At 41.0% G+C, this 15626-nt stretch overlaps 1 protein-coding gene across 33 annotated transcripts in view; it reads left to right on the forward strand.

Annotated features, from left to right (window-relative positions):
* Positions 1–15626, forward strand: part of GTDC1 (glycosyltransferase like domain containing 1) — a 200961-nt gene that overhangs the window by 89960 nt on the left and 95375 nt on the right. For 32 of the 33 annotated variants that reach the window (XR_011739926.1, XR_011739927.1, XM_071810699.1 and 29 more), the window contains 2 exons: positions 4588–4755; positions 7375–7548. The exons of the other annotated variant lie outside the window; for it this stretch is intronic. Coding sequence is in view for 30 of the 32 variants with exons in the window: in XM_071810699.1 (XP_071666800.1) it covers positions 4588–4755; positions 7375–7548 (342 nt within the window). In the remaining 2 variants the exon portion in view is untranslated. The remainder of the gene's footprint in view (positions 1–4587; positions 4756–7374; positions 7549–15626) is intronic. 33 annotated transcript variants of the gene reach the window in all.

Consider the following 15626-nt stretch of genomic DNA (forward strand, 5'->3'; position numbering starts at 1 on the left):
CTCCAACCTGTGCGATGGTCCCGCTCTGCACGAGAAGGTCATTTGCAACACAGGGAAATACTGGGGATATTTCAAAGGGAAAAGCCAGGGCAGTCGCGTTAGAAACCTGACCTTCAACGCAGGTTTTGTGGCGATTCGCATAATATCGGAGAATACTCTGTGTGCGTGTTATGTGTTGTAGCGTTGATGGGTCTAGATAATATCATAATAGCCATTGGAATATGGAGGGTTTTGTGAGATGGTAAGTTAATGATGTAGCTGTTAATTTGAATTTAGCAGACGTTTTAAATATAGGTTTCTCTTACAGAGACAAAAGTTGCAATTTAAAGCTCTTTGGTGGTCTAAAAACAGCTTAATTCTCTAGTAGCATGGTAATAAGTACTAATCCAGCTTATACAGTGATTGTAGTATGTCATGTTTGTGAAAGATTGCCTAACTCTGCTTTCTCTGGGTTTTATGTTAATTTTTTTAAATTAAACATAAAACCTTATAACATCTTTATGCTGAGATAAACTGTTCAATTTAACTTGTGCTCAAGCAGCAGCTGTCAGGAATTATCATGTTTCCAGCGTTCTTGCCATCACCTTGTGTCTCCACCTCCCGGATACACTCCGCGGGATGATAAAACTCACCTTGTTAGGATTTATTACTTAAATAATAACCCGAGGTAAAATGAGAGTTGATGTCACATGGAATGACAACTGACATATATTTATGTCGCACGTTACATTATAATAAACTTTCCTTCCTTTGCCCTGTAATAGGTGTTAAGTGGGAATAGGCTTCAGCGTATCCTCCGGTGCCCTGCGTGAGTCCATTAGCCACGAACACGGCTGCTCTGTGGGCATGTTCGGGGGACTCGGGCTGTCAGGTGCTATTTAAGCTTCTAATGCCAGAGAAATTGGTTATCGTTGGGTAGTTAGCAGCTTTAGCGCCAGTAAAGAAGCAAGTATGTACAAGCATCTCATATTTTTTGGGTTAAATTCAGGAAATGCTATGAAGTATTCACGACAGGTTTCTCTTGACGCTGGGCTGGGCGGTGATAAGCAAACTGCTTCTTCATCGAGTCTTATCCCTTCCCATTTACAGTGGAGAAAATTTGGGTCTATCTCTTGCTTTCCAAGTTTTTGGCCTTTCTTGCCTTATCAGAAGCCAACCTCCCGCTTGCTCTAATGATGCTGTTGAATTCCTCTGGTACTGCAAACATTATTTTCCTTTCCTCTGGGTATAACCATATTTTTTTTCATATTCCTCTCCTAATTAGTAATTTCTCCTTCTAAGCAAGTTCAGGTATTTCAGAGCTACACGATTTTGTCCATGTTTAAATCTTGGATCTCATTTCTCCTTGTGTTCCCCATTGCCCTTTTCTCTCTGTCATCAGATTAACCTGGGCATCCCCACTCTTTTCTCTTCCCATTCTTTTGTGCCTCTGTCTGTGCTGCTTCCCGTGTTTTCAGTCCCAATGTGCCATCTCTTTTCTTTCCTCCTCTTTCCATTCAAATGCAGCCAAATGTGTAGATGTATCCTTTATCAACTCAGTTTTCTTCCCACCCCAGCGCAGAAAGAGCTTTGCTGTAAAATCGGTGAGGGAAGGGATTAAGCTGTAGTGCAATCCAGAAATAGCCACAAATTTGCCAAGCAACCATTTCATCTCATTTCTGTAATATTTGGGGTATGTTTTCTTCTGTTTATATTTTTCCTCGTCGCTCTAGTGCTACATTCTCAGCCGTCTCTGAGCAGCGGGATCATGTCGCCCATAGGAAGTTTTCATGCTTTGAATCTGGCACCCAGGTCATTACGAGGTCCAGCGGTTGTTCCTCTTCATGACAAATAAATGGTGACTATGTGTGGCAGGATGCAAACCCCCCTCTCTCCCCCTCCCTCCTTCAGTATGGAAGGAGTAGACACATCCCCCTCTCTCTCTGCTGTTTGAGGTTAACAGCTCCTTTTGTTTGGCCCCAGAGCGCCCTGGCAGGGCCTTTAAGAGAAAGGAGAAGGCGGTGCCGAGGTGCCAGGAGCCGCTGGGCGCCCGCGGCCCGTGTGGGGATGTTTGGAGGCTCCAGGGGCACCCACAGCCGGGGTGGGGGTGCAGAGAAGCTTCTGGAATGCCAGTCAGATCTGATCAGCCAATCAAAACGGGACTCTCGTCGAGACTCCGCCCATTGTCACGTGTCTCTGGGAGCACGAGCAAGACGGTGCTGCCGAGCCCCCACGGGATGGAGGCTCCGCTCGCCTCGCCGCCACGGGGGTGAGTGAAATTCACCCTCGCAGGATTGCGAGCGTATTTATACTTTCCGTGCACATGTGAGCACGTGTAAAATTAATCCTCGCATAATCGCGGGTGCATTTTCCTTCTGTGCTTCCACATAAGCATGTGTAACTTTCCGTGCACATTTGCACGTGTAACTTTCTGTGCTCAATACGAGCACGTGTATAAATTATTTCCTTGCACAGTCGCGGGTGTATTTTCCTCCCATGCTTCCACATAAGCACGTGTAATATTCCGTGTGCATTTGCACGTGTATTAACCTTCGCAGGATTGCGAGTGTATTATGAATTTACTGTCGCAGAATCGCGAGTGCACGCTTCCCGTACTCAATACGTGCATCCCTTTAAAATAACCCCACACCATGTTCAGTCAAGTGCGGACTCCTCCTGGACTCGGGAGGCTCCGGCATTGTTTTGGTGAAGCCACGTGCATGCACTCTGTGGACCTCCTGTTGTATTGGTTGCCGCCCCTTAATAATTTTCCTCAACTGGTATCCGAACCTGTATTTAAGTCACTTTTGGAGTGCTAAACCCTGTTTCTCACTGGTTTAATACAAGTTGTTTTAGACCCTGTTGTCCCTTAAACTAACCTCGGGGTGCCTCCGGGACACTATGTGAAACTATTTTTTTCCTCTTAGTATGGCTCATCATAAACCCGAGCTCGTCTCTTAATTGGCGTTCTCTTTGACAGCCCCTTGAGAATGATGAAATATTTGATGAACAAGGCAATAGCATTTATCTTTTACTTTGGGAAACCTTTCAGATTAGCACTGACTCAGGTTGGTGAAGATGGGTACAGGATCTGTTCTCTAGGACGGTTTGTTGTGTAGATACAGATTATCTAAGAATGGTGTCTGTTAGCATAGGTGGTAGTATTTTATGTATATATATATGTGTGTGTATATATATATATATATATATGTGTGTGTGCATATATATATAGATGGGTATTTGGGGAATTCCATGGGTTTTGAGGTTGATGGCCAGGATCAATAGTTTTGAATATTAGTGATGTCGGTTAGGCAGTAATCGTGAACACAAAATCTATGTAAAAAAAGGAAGAATAGGAATAAAACTGGATGAAGAATAGAAATAAAACTGGATGAAGAATAGGAATAAAACTGGATGAAGAATAGAAATAAAACTGGATGAAGAATAGGAATAAAACTGGATGAAGAATAGGAATAAAACTGGATGAAGAATAGGAATAAAACTGGATGAAGAATAGGAATAAAATTGGGTGAAGAATAGGAATAAAAATAGGAAAAAAATCTGTTAAAAGACTTAAACACAGTGTAAATAAATTCTGGGTCTGAACCACTAAAGTGGTGGACAGCGAAAAAAAAGGTGAGAAGCATGCTACGTTGAAAAGCAGTTTAGTAAAGATGAATGTTTTATGTGCAATAAATACCTGTTTTTTAATTATTATTATTTTTAAATCTTGAGATAAGAAATGTACAGCCCCAGTGTCTCCAGTTCTGCAGTACTCTGTAGGTTCAGATTCATTTTGTTTGAAAGCAGGAGATAGTCACCTACTTGTGGAGAAATGCAGAGAAATCTCCTCCTGGTTACAATAGGGTCACAATTTTGCATTGCACATTTAAATCCGTTCATTTTCTGGTAACCTGATAAGTTACGGGAGGCTACGACAGCAGCTTGTTAGTGCTGTTTGTGCCTGTTTTAGATAATTGAAGGATATTTGCAGCGTTGTGGACTGGGGAATAGCAGGAGTGCCGTGGCAATACTGGGGTGCAAGGGTAGAAACAACATTTCATTATAGAGGGTACCTAATAAAAATGTGGAAATAAAGCAGAAAGAGAGTGGTAGGGGAGAAAAAAAAACAAGACTCTAGTAGATAAGTGCACTGCATAAATCAAAAGGGTTTATGTCATAACATGAACATGTGCCATTGCTGCTCATATATTGAATTTCAGTAGTTGGTTGCATAAAGAAGTAAAGTGTAATGAAACTGGCAAGCAAAGTATTCCCTAGTCAGCCTTATCTTTGTTCCATTTGTCCTTCAGATACAGCTTTTCTTGCCTTTTTCAATAAAATCCATCCAGCCTTCTTTATTTTCATTTTGCATCTCTCTGTAACCGAGCTGGAAGACCAAGGAGATTCGGTGCTTTTCTACTTGGGTTCTTAGCAGCTGCTTTTTAAGAGATCAAAACTTCGAATGCTGCTACATGGTATTAAGGCTTAGCTATTGATGTGGCCCTCCAGGGGTGGTGTTTTTCTTGGGGGGGAGTGGAGGAGGGGAAGGGGTGACCCCTTGGAACATGCTAAGGGACACTCAACACTGTTCTCCTTGTTTTCCAGGGTCCTCTTTGCAAGCTCAGTGCTTAACCTGGCTGAACTCGTTGCCCTCCGGCGTGACCTTGGCAAATTGAAAAAAGTCCTCTACTTCCATGAGAATCAATTGGCGTATCCTGTCCAGAAATGCCAGGAGAGGGATTTTCAGTATGGATACAACCAGGTTCTGTCATGGTAGGTGTTTCTTTGCACCGCTTTGTGGTGTTTAAGGTGTCCTTCTGGCTACAACCATGCAGCATCTTGAGTCCTCCTGCGTATAAATGATGACCCTGTAGCAAACCAAGGTACCAACAGAGTCCCGAAGAGAGGCTGATAAAAGTGCTGTAGCAGAAGCAATCTGCTCTGTTAACTCAATTGTATAAAGTCCACCCGTGCTATGTTGGGCTACCATGACCTACCCATTAGTGACGGGGATTTTGACCCATGTCTTGGACACAATGGGGAAGATGTTTTGTTTCACGAAGCTTTGCGAAGCTGCAGCCGATCAGCTCTTGCTTGGCCGTAGCTTTTACTGCATCCAAGTGAAATTATATAGAGGGTTTTAGGGAAGTAAACAGAAATTAAAACGTACTGCAGCACTTTCCTTGTGAAGAGAGGGCAGTAAACATACCAGATAAATCCTTATATTTCTTCCATCTAGCATTCAGAAATTGTGCAGTGCTAAAATACCCAGACGTTTTAAAGGCTGCGGTCCTTTATTGTTGCTAAAAACGAATGCATTTCTCAAATCTGAGTTAATGAAAGAAGTTAATAACAGCAACGCTGAAACGCTTTGTGGTTAAGCACTGCACAGACCTGAGTGAAACAGCAAAACTGAGTTGGTTTGAACTGAACTAGATTCGTTCATCTATCTGTTAGTAGGAGAATTATTAGGAATAGGGATTGAACGTTTTAAGGTACGAGTTAAGCTTTTGCATCTTTTCAGTATAAGCCAGTTGATATTGAAATAATGGTCTGTGTAAAACCTGACCATTCTGTAGCTGTTTCTGCTGCTGCGTTTGCAACATGTGTCACTTACTGGGCAGTAAAGATGGGAAAGTGCAGTGAAAGATCATTTGAAAACAGAAGCAGCCATTTTCAGATTTTATAATGAAAAAGATGTGGGTTTTGGCACTCACGCAAGGAATATTTTTTTGTATATATATTTTGGTTTATGATGGCAGTTGTTTTTCACACATCCATTGTAAGCTGATGTACGTTTGTATTCAAAATAGGAATTTTTGAGATAATAAAAGTATCTTGTTATAGTAGGGAAAAAAATAATACTTTTATAGATGCTTCATTCTGTCTCCTTCATCCTCCGATATTATATATTATTCATCTTCCCTTTTTGTTGCTACAGAAACCCCAGCAGATAGGAATTATTGCCTCTGTACTGTTTGTAACTACCCAGTGGTCATCTGCAAAGAAATAACATCTTCCAAATCTGATAGAAATGCTAGAAATGTGGAAATTTCTCCTTCCAGTTTTGCGTAGAGGTTTTGGAGATTATTGAAATTGCAGCACTGTGAATCTTCAGGTTGGTGCTTTCAGTAATTAAAGAGAATTTTTTCTCCCTAATTATTTGATGGAGCTTATGTAATGAAATAACCTTTTTCAGTGATGGCTGAGATTCCTTCTGACTGCTCAGGTTCTTTCTAATTTGCCGGTGTGTGCAAAGCCTCTAGGAAAATGTTGGGCAGATAGGAGCTGATGCCCAAGAGAAGCAGAGCTGACGGTGTTGGAGGCGATGGGCTCCTGCCTTGACCCATGTCACCTGTAAATCGGTGCACAGGAGATGACTGGATCATTCGTATGACAATGAGGCCAACGGGTTAAAAACCATAGGTGGGGAAGCCTCTACAAAGAATTTCAGGGCCTGCAGCCTGCTTGGAAAGGATTATTTCTCTCTCTAATGTTTATTTTGTTGCTTTTCCCTCTGACTCCTGCTTTGGTGAGCGGTGCCAGTTCTCTATCTTGACCAGAGAGCAGTGGGATGCAGTGAGGGTGAATGACAGCTTCTCACCTCAAATATACTCTTCACCAGCCCGGTGACTTATGAACGTGTGTCCTCAATGTATCTTATGACCCATGGGTCTGTATTACGATATATAGAATATAGAATAAACCAACTGGCCATAAAGCATTTCTTACCTCTGTTACTGTGTGTTTGCCAGCGTAGCTACAATTGTGGCAGCACTTCCAGGATAAACTTCCAGATATTTCAGGGGTTTTTTGATAGCTTCTCATTTTCTCCAGGCTGACTGAAGAAATAATACCTACATTACCATACCTGAGTGGAGAAATAATACCTCCATTATCATTCACCTGCAGCTTAAAACTATTGATCCAATTGATGTAAAACACAGCACGAAGGAGCAAAACATTGCGTTAATGTGGAAAGTTTTTTCAAAGTTTCTTTTGGTATCGTGTGTTATGTTTTGTGTGGGTACATGTACATGTGTATATATTAGTGAATATATTTTTAATGAGGATTAATAGGTTAAAATAACATTCTGTTTCTCTAGTATCCTGCTGCTTAGCAGTCTCAGGTAGGTTAACCAAGGTAAGTTGTCCTTCAGTGTGCAAGTTTATTTCTAAGGAATTTTCATTTTCTCCCACGTTTACTTCTAAAACATTGCTAATTAAGGTACATACACTCCTGCTTCTTGTGAAAAGACTGATTTTAATTAGCATTCCACTCGCACGTTTTGTTTGCTTATGAGAATATGTATCCTATTTCCATTGCATTTAAAACATTTCTGTTCCGTTTGCGGCAGCAGTGCATTCATTAATCTTAACCGCTTTTTACAGTTTGGTTGCTGACGTTGTGGTGTTCAACTCTGCTTTTAATATGGAATCGTTTCTTACCTCCATTGGAAAATTTATGAAGCTGATTCCCGACCACAGACCTAAGGATTTGGAAAAAATAATCAGACCGAAGTGCCAAGTTCTTTATTTTCCAGTCAGGTTTCCTGATGTGAGCAGGTCAGTACATTTTCCACGTCATAAATTGCCTCCAGCCTGTCAAAACTCTCGATTTATGGTGGCGTTTGAACTAATCAACTAAAGCATCGTTAATGAAAGAGTTTGATAATATGCAAAATCCCCTAATTGATAAATGTATTTCAATAATCAGAGGCTATTCAGGCAGCATCTGATCTGCTCAGCCTGACCTAAGTGTGTGTTGTACAGATGTGCATCGCTCAGGAGGAACCATTTCCCACTTGTTTCAGTCATTTCCCACTTGTTTTAGTGATTTCTCACTTGTTTTAGCCTTTAAGGAGTTGCCTGCTCCTCATCCCTCTTTGTATTTGTACAGGGGAGGTCAAGGAGGAGAAAGAAATTCTAGACAATGGTAAAAGCGATAAGCCTGTAGTCAAGAAACTGTATTTCCCTCAGTGTGTTGCAGTGGGATATTATTCCCTCTCCTACCTCTTCTTTTATTGCTTCCCAGGTAGGTGAAAAGCATCCCCGGAGCGGGGAGCAGACTTGCAGATGTTGGCATTCGCTGCAGCTGTAGTTGCTCTTCGCTCTTCCTCGGTTACTCTGAAGGACATTTTTTATTACCCTCGTTTCGGAGCCCGTCTTGAAATTAGCGGTGGGTTATGTGGCTCAAAGGGAACATTCGCTTGGATCCTTTTCACTTTTGATTAAACCTGGCTCAATTGTTTTTCCTGTTATAAGGGACTCTCCTCCCACCGAACAGGAACTTTGCTTCAATGGGACCGGCACTAAATAAAGGATGATTCTGCACTTTGATTATACTCTTAAAAACAACACGATGCTGGGTACATTTCTCTGAAATAAGGATGGAAGGCACCATAGTGACTCTGCAAGAGTCTGGCTTGTGATCTGATAATACGTTCTGGCCACGCTTGAGATCTTTGTCCCTGTACTTATAGTTCTTTCAAAGACTAAATATACATTTGTGGTAGGTTGGAGTAGAGAGATTATTAGTACAGGAGGTCAGGTCATGCACTTTATTGACGTTCACGCTGCCAGGTTTGCATTTCAGTGTCTTGGAAACCTTTATATTCTAGAGCACTGATGCAAATTGTTTAGAAATCGATGTCTGAACTGAAGTCTTTAATCCTATGGTTTTGGCAAGTGGGTTAAAATCCTCCGGTGTTCCTTTGAGGCTTGGAGGGGGCCGATGGATATCGGTACCTAAACATTTTGGAGGATCTACCATTGCTTCGTAAAGACCGTGTTTTTCAGAACTGAGGGGATGCTGTGGATGCTCAGCGTTTTTGATTTTGAGCCGTTTTAAAAGGGATCTGGTGGTTTTGACGCACTTTAGGAAGTCATGTGGTCCAGGCCTAGTTTTGGAGATATTGCGATAATCACGTCTCACGTATTAAATCGACTCTTCTGGACTTGTCAGCCCTGACAGGTGGGGTCAAACCAGACCTGACAAATGCGTCTCAAGTCCTATGCACTGCCATCATTTATCCAAAGCAGAAGGTGGGTAAAATCAATAGTCTACCCAAACTGAAAGCTCCCATCTCATTGTGTGCTCTTCTTAATGTCCTGCTCTTGTGTTGTCTCACTTTACAAAGCAGGACACCTTTCACATTTTCATCATGGTTCTTGCATTTCAAATTGTATCAAAAAGCTGTTTTCAGCAGTGGTGGGCAAAATTCAGATGTTAATAGAAAAACCTGTGTGACTGTACAACACACAGATTCATATCAGCTCCATTCTTTCTAATACATATATTATTCAACAACTAATTCTAGGTGTAAGTTCTAGTTTTTGGTGATGTTTTTTAGACAAAGCTCAAGATCATCACAGAAAAAAGTGTAAGAACTGCTTTTGCATAACTGAACTTCTTTGGGTTTCGACCTTCAGCTCCAGACAGTATTGACTATTTCTTTACAAGACCATGTTTTAAGTGATGTTGAATGCACCTGTGGCAATTGAATGCTGTTGGTATTTTTAATTCATTTCTTATTTTTGCCTGCATTTCTAGAGTGACTGAGTGGAGACTGAGGAGAAAAAGGTTAAGAAACATTGTGACCAACCTAAAATTTATCAAGCAAGCTCTTAGCCCAGAGTGTTTTTCAAGTTATTTTCAAATGGTAATTTGCTTTATCCAAACCAAACTCATACAGTGTAAGTAAGTGATTATTTGCATGACTGACAATCATTTCAGTGCCTGCAGTCTTTTTAAAATGCATAATTTTGCGGAGATGTTGGGAAAATATTTAAAAATTCTAAAGGCAAAATAAGCAGGGTGATCTTTTTTTTTGACCTCTTTTCTGTTGCGTGTGAAGGTCTCGGGGTGTGTTTGTGTCTGAAACGTAATCTTCGTTTGGATTTGGAAGAGGGCGATCTAAGAAATCATCCTTACACGTGATGGGGATCTTTTTAAGATTATTTTAGATTAATACTGCGATTGGAGGGCAAAATAGAATATACCTGACCTGTGGTCTAACCCAGTGTAATAAAGGGAATGTCATATGAGTTAATCCTGTCACGTATCTACCTTTTAATGTGATTACTGTAGATGATGGATACACAAAGCAGCACAAACAGCGCAGTAAATGATCGCTTAAGAGGGAAGGTAAAATGATCAAGGATACCTTAGGAAATACTTCTGAATACTGCTAGAGGTACCACTATACCTATGTGTAATGTGTATTTAAATATTTCAGATGCACACCTGATCACTGCTTTTCTACTTCCGAGAGGAAATTATCAGTGCTTTTTTTATAAAGAACCTTCTTTTTAAGGAATATTTGTTGTAAGGGCACATATTGGTGTTCCCAGAGCGAACAGCCAGACTGTGGTCCTTATCTGACAATGAGAAGAGATGAAAGGATTTGAGGATTTAGTAGAATAAGAAATTCACTGACCTAATCCTCCTGTTTTCTGGTTGTGACGATGACTTGCTTCCATATTGCTACCACAGCTACTTCGTATATACTCATCCCCTATAATTTCTACCTCGGAATTCTCCACTTCATGTAATACATTCTGATGAAGTATATTAAGTAGAAATACATTTTGGAGTACTCGTAAGCTTGGGGACCAATAAACCCGTCCAAGTTAAGGCTGTCACTTCACAGTGCATGCGTATTGCAGGGGATGCAGACAGAGCCGTAGCTGATCTCATGTGCCATATGTGCTGCGTATCAGACTGGGGTTTTATAACACAGTGAATTAAATACATTGTAATTCACACTTATATTGTCATTGGCTTAGTTTCAGTATGTTTTCTATTGTAATGTAAATAAAATCCTATTTATTTTTTCCCCATACAATCAGTAGAGTCTAGAAAGGGTATTTTTCTTCGTGGACCATAGTTTTCCCCTTTCTACTGATGCTGTCTTTGGTACTCGCATCTCCGTATGCCAGCGGACCCCTCTGGAACACCTCTGGAAGCTCTTGGTTGATACTTTGCATGAATTCTCTCAACCCATCTTCATCCAGACTGGCTGTGGTAGTTGGCAAAGCAGGGTCAGACCAGCTACTCTTTGGAATCCATTTCAGTGAAAATTGTAGCATAGATTTGGGTTGTGATTTCTGTTCCTCTGACTGCAGTATATCTTTATTATTATCACGGTGTGGTAGAAAAGGAAGATGTTTTTATAAGCGAGAATGAAGTAACATTCCTAAGAGCTCAAAATGCTCATTGGACTAAGGTGGAATAATATAAAAGAAACATGAAAGGATGAGGATTACAGAAGAAAATAAAAATAGCTTCTTTTAAGTGGAGCTTGCGAGTATCTTGTCCTATCTGCGTCACACATTTTGAAGTAGAATTAAAGATTTCAGACTTTTTCTTCATTTGCTTTTATCACTTAGTGCAGTTAACAGGACGTTTTCAACCATTTGATTTTGTATTTTTGTAGTTATAGTGTAGGACAGGCAGAATTTACCAATGGAGAGAGTACTTAAGGGCCAGTTGAGGGAGTTCCTGGCTAAACCAGAAGATTCTAAAAGACGCTGACAGTGTATTTTGTACAGAAACGTTACGGTCAAGTGTGGAGCAGCATCACTTGAACCAGACTTACAGGGCTGAACTTCAGGCCTCTGAAGATAACTAAGAGACTCCCCCTTCGTCTGTAGTCCAAATACTTTGCTGTGCTGGAGAAATACAGATGTCAACAAGCAAGGAGAGACTCGAATCCACGAGAGCCCAAAGCTATAGCTGGACACAGGGGACGTGTCTACATTGCGCAGAGCGATGCTCTGCAGTGGTCCCCAAGTGAGCTCTAGTGAACTGTCTTGCGTATGGGAAGCAGTATAACTTAGAAGAGCGGTTTTTTGGCTAATTAGCCTCCCAGTGAAATAGCATAGATTAGCTTAGGTGGAGTACTATGCTAATGAGAGTGATTCCGGTACTGAGGCCAACTCCTGCCTTTGGTGGCTCGGGCATCTCGGTGGTGCGCCGTGCTCTCTCTGGTGGGCACAGCCTCCCTGCCACCACGCTTTATGGGTCGTTAGCATAATTAGCAAATGCCGATAGACTGCTCCTACCTTGGGGCTTGCTGCTGAAGAACTGGGTGATGGGAATTACTCCCCTGAATGTCTTTCCTCCCCACCTGCCGCAAGCAGGTTTTGAGGCTCGGCGTAGGCAACGCGGAGAGCGACGCAAGGAGCACGAGGGATGCTCTCGAGATCTGGGACACGGCATCTATTGGGAGGAAAGTGCAGCATTGGCTTAAAAGGGACATAAAACGGAGTCTTTCAGTTCTGGAGGCGTTGAGAGCGGGTCGGTTACCTTCGGCGTCTCTGGGATAAGTGCTCACTGCAGGTGGCTGCATCTCCAACAAGGGGTTGGTGGTCGAATGAGCGGTACCTCGAGCATCCGTGGTGCTTTCTTATGTGGTTCTTCCTCTGCACATACATCCCGTACCATCGGGGAGGTTGGGGGATGATGAAGAGTTTTCATTCTCTGGATTGCAGGGGAGCAACTGTTACCCCAGCCTGGTCTTCTAAGGCGAAACACGCCGGTTTTATCCCCAAAATATTCATCCCCAGGACTCAGCAGCAGCAGCAGACTGAGAGTGCCCTCCTAAGCAGAGCCTGGCTGAGCGGTCCGCTGGGATGTATTCGTTTTGCGAAACTTCCTAAAAAGTAATTTCTTCTTATCTATTCAGGGACAAAAATAGTTTCACTGACTCTCTTTTATCTATCGTATAGGTATTGCGCTAAACGCTATCAAAATAACCATTTAGTCGCACAATAGCTCACAAGGATACTTAAGCAGAATTCTCTGCGCAACCTATTTCTTTATTATGTTGGGTACTGCTCACGTTGCATACACCACATTCCCATAAAACTTGCATTTTGTATTTACAGAGAAATTTCTCTGGAGAGTTAAGGTCTTGTAAAACATTCTTGTTCTACAGCATGAACGAATTATTATACTCTGGGGCATTAAAAGTGAAGTGTACTGAAGAAAAGAATTTTTTCATTAAAATGCAGTTTATATTGATAAAACAGATTACTAGCATTTGATGAAATGTGAAACTTGGATCTACCCATATCGCTAAATCGCCAGTAGGTTTATTTTGGCAAGAAGAATAGTATGTAATGTATATCAGGACCAATCATTATACAGTACCTGTTAGTTTTGTATTAGATTAAATTGTCTTTCACTGAAATACTTGAAAAAAAAAAAACCCCGCGCTATATCTGTATCTTGAAGTAGCAGAATGTGGTAACCAAGAATATTAGAAAATAAAAGCTGTCGTGTTATCAGTTTTGGCACAGTCATTTATCAATCAGTATTTTAAACATTGACAAGTGGTAATTTAATAGGGAATGACCCTGTTGGCAGGAAGTTCTAATGACAGATGATGCAAACTCATTTATCACTATGGGGCTGTGCTGGCTTCTTACCTTTCTCAGTATCACAGCTCATATTTTCCAAGTCTGGGATGTGAGAAGCCACAAAGGGCAAAACCTGTGGCACGGAGCCTAGAACCACTCCCAGCTCATCTCATTAACCCCTTAGCTGCAAATTTCCATTCACTAGAGCTAAGACCTAAAACTTCTGATGCCGATTTAAATACCATTTGTTTTTTAAGTGGGATTTGTTGTAATACTTGCATCCCATAGCCCGTTTTTTAGAGATGCTCAAGTCGTGTCACTTTGAATGCAAAGACGAGACACGCTGGTACTTGGCTTTCAAAAACAAACCACATTCTAATAATTAATGGCACATTTCATTAGCAGGCATTAAAATATTACATGCAGTGGCCTATACAATGGGCAGCTATTATTATTATTATTATCATTACTACTCGAGAAGGAGATTGATGCATTCAGAGGTTTAATTGATTCGTGCATATTCATGTGGGAAGTCAGTGGCGGAGTCACGACTGGACTGGATTATTATGCACTTCCATGCATAATAATTTCTCTGCAACTTGCAAAGAGAATAGACTACCTTGCTGTAATATATGTGGGCATTTGAAGTTGGGGGATGTCACAAGAGAGGAGGTGGAAATGACACCTTCATCAGCAACTGGTATGGATGGCGCTTGTAATTCTTCTGGGAACAGCCTGTCTGTAATCCAGTAATTCAGATCTACTTAAAAGAGAAACAATCTTATATTTTTACTGTAATTTTCACAGTATTGAAAGGTTTTATCAATTTGATATGATTTAAAAAAAAACCCCAACCTACCACCACAGCAACAAAAACATAATAAATACAACCCTTTTTTAAAGCATAATAAATACAAGCCCTGCTTTGGGCTTTCTCCACCTTCCTACCTCAGTTCTCCATCTGTTCTTTCTCTTTTCAATGTCTGTCTCCTTCAGGCTGGGATCAGGCTGCATGTCACCCCCTTACAGGATGATCCAAACATGAAATAATTCCAGAGTTCGCATCCAATCATCGTATTATGAATCAGTGAAGTTTAAATTAATTGGTTAAAACTGCCACGGCAGACTTAAAGCTGCTGTGTTTCTTTATTTATGTTTCTTCTGTTCACATTGGCAAAAGTCTATTGATTAATGGTAGCATCCTACAAAGTGCTAAATACCCTCATTTTCACTGCAGTCGTTGGGAGCTGAGGGCATTTGGTGCGAGTACAAGGTTAACAAGGCTGGAAAGAGGTGGCACTTAAATGCTGGATATCAAGTGATGTGGCTGTGGCCAATTCAGTTCTAACCCATATGAAGGTACAGACTTAAATCCTTTGCATGTGTGATATTTTTTATAGACAAGGCCATCCCTGCTGAATTTTGCATTTCAAAATACTGCCCTTCAACTTTTGAACACTTCCATGTTTTTCGTACAGAATTCATGAATATTACATAGAAATGGAGGTAGATTTTTTTTGTTGTTGTTTTTCTTTAAAGCGATTTCATGCTTACAGAAATGTAACAGAGGGAAGCAGTCGTGTTGAGCGTATTATTTCTTAGTTGCTACATGAAGCAGTGACACAACCTTATTGCATTTGTTGTTGTAGTAGAATGGGGGGAAAAAAAGTGATGTGCTAAAAATTACAGAAAATATAAAGAATGGGGAGGGATATCTGAGATTTTAGAGATTATTCGCTGAGACTACAAAACGTTTTCAGGAATAGTTTGTAGAGAATGAAGGTATTTCTGTTACTGGTTGTGGAGGGGTGGTAATACCTTCAGAAGGAAAAACCTGCTTCATCTTGGATGCAGTATTAGCTTGGGGGCAGGAAAACACCCCAAACAACCAAAAGCCCAAAAGCAAGGCCTTTTAAAAGCATAGTGAAATGGATAACCTTACAAATTGTTATTAAATGCGAAATAAAACGTTAAGTGGGTTGGATCTGCTTCGAGCAGTGTTGTGCGCTGGGTTGCAGGCAGCGTATTCAAGTTAAAGTGAGAGGTGCCGTTAGATGGAAGTGTCAGTGGAGAAGAGACTAAGATGTTCTATAGGAATTCCAGAGAATAAAGAATAAGAGAACAAAATCACACGAAGGAATACATGAAATCACAGTTTTAAGTTTGAAGAGGAAACTTGAAGCATAGCTCTCCCGTCCTATGGAGATGACCTTTATGTAGTGTGTAAGAGCAATTTGATGCAGATGTTTTATTTACGCATAACCAAATGGGATGGAGTT

Source organism: Patagioenas fasciata, chromosome 7 (assembly GCF_037038585.1).
Source record: "Patagioenas fasciata isolate bPatFas1 chromosome 7, bPatFas1.hap1, whole genome shotgun sequence".
NCBI lineage: Eukaryota > Metazoa > Chordata > Aves > Columbiformes > Columbidae > Patagioenas > Patagioenas fasciata.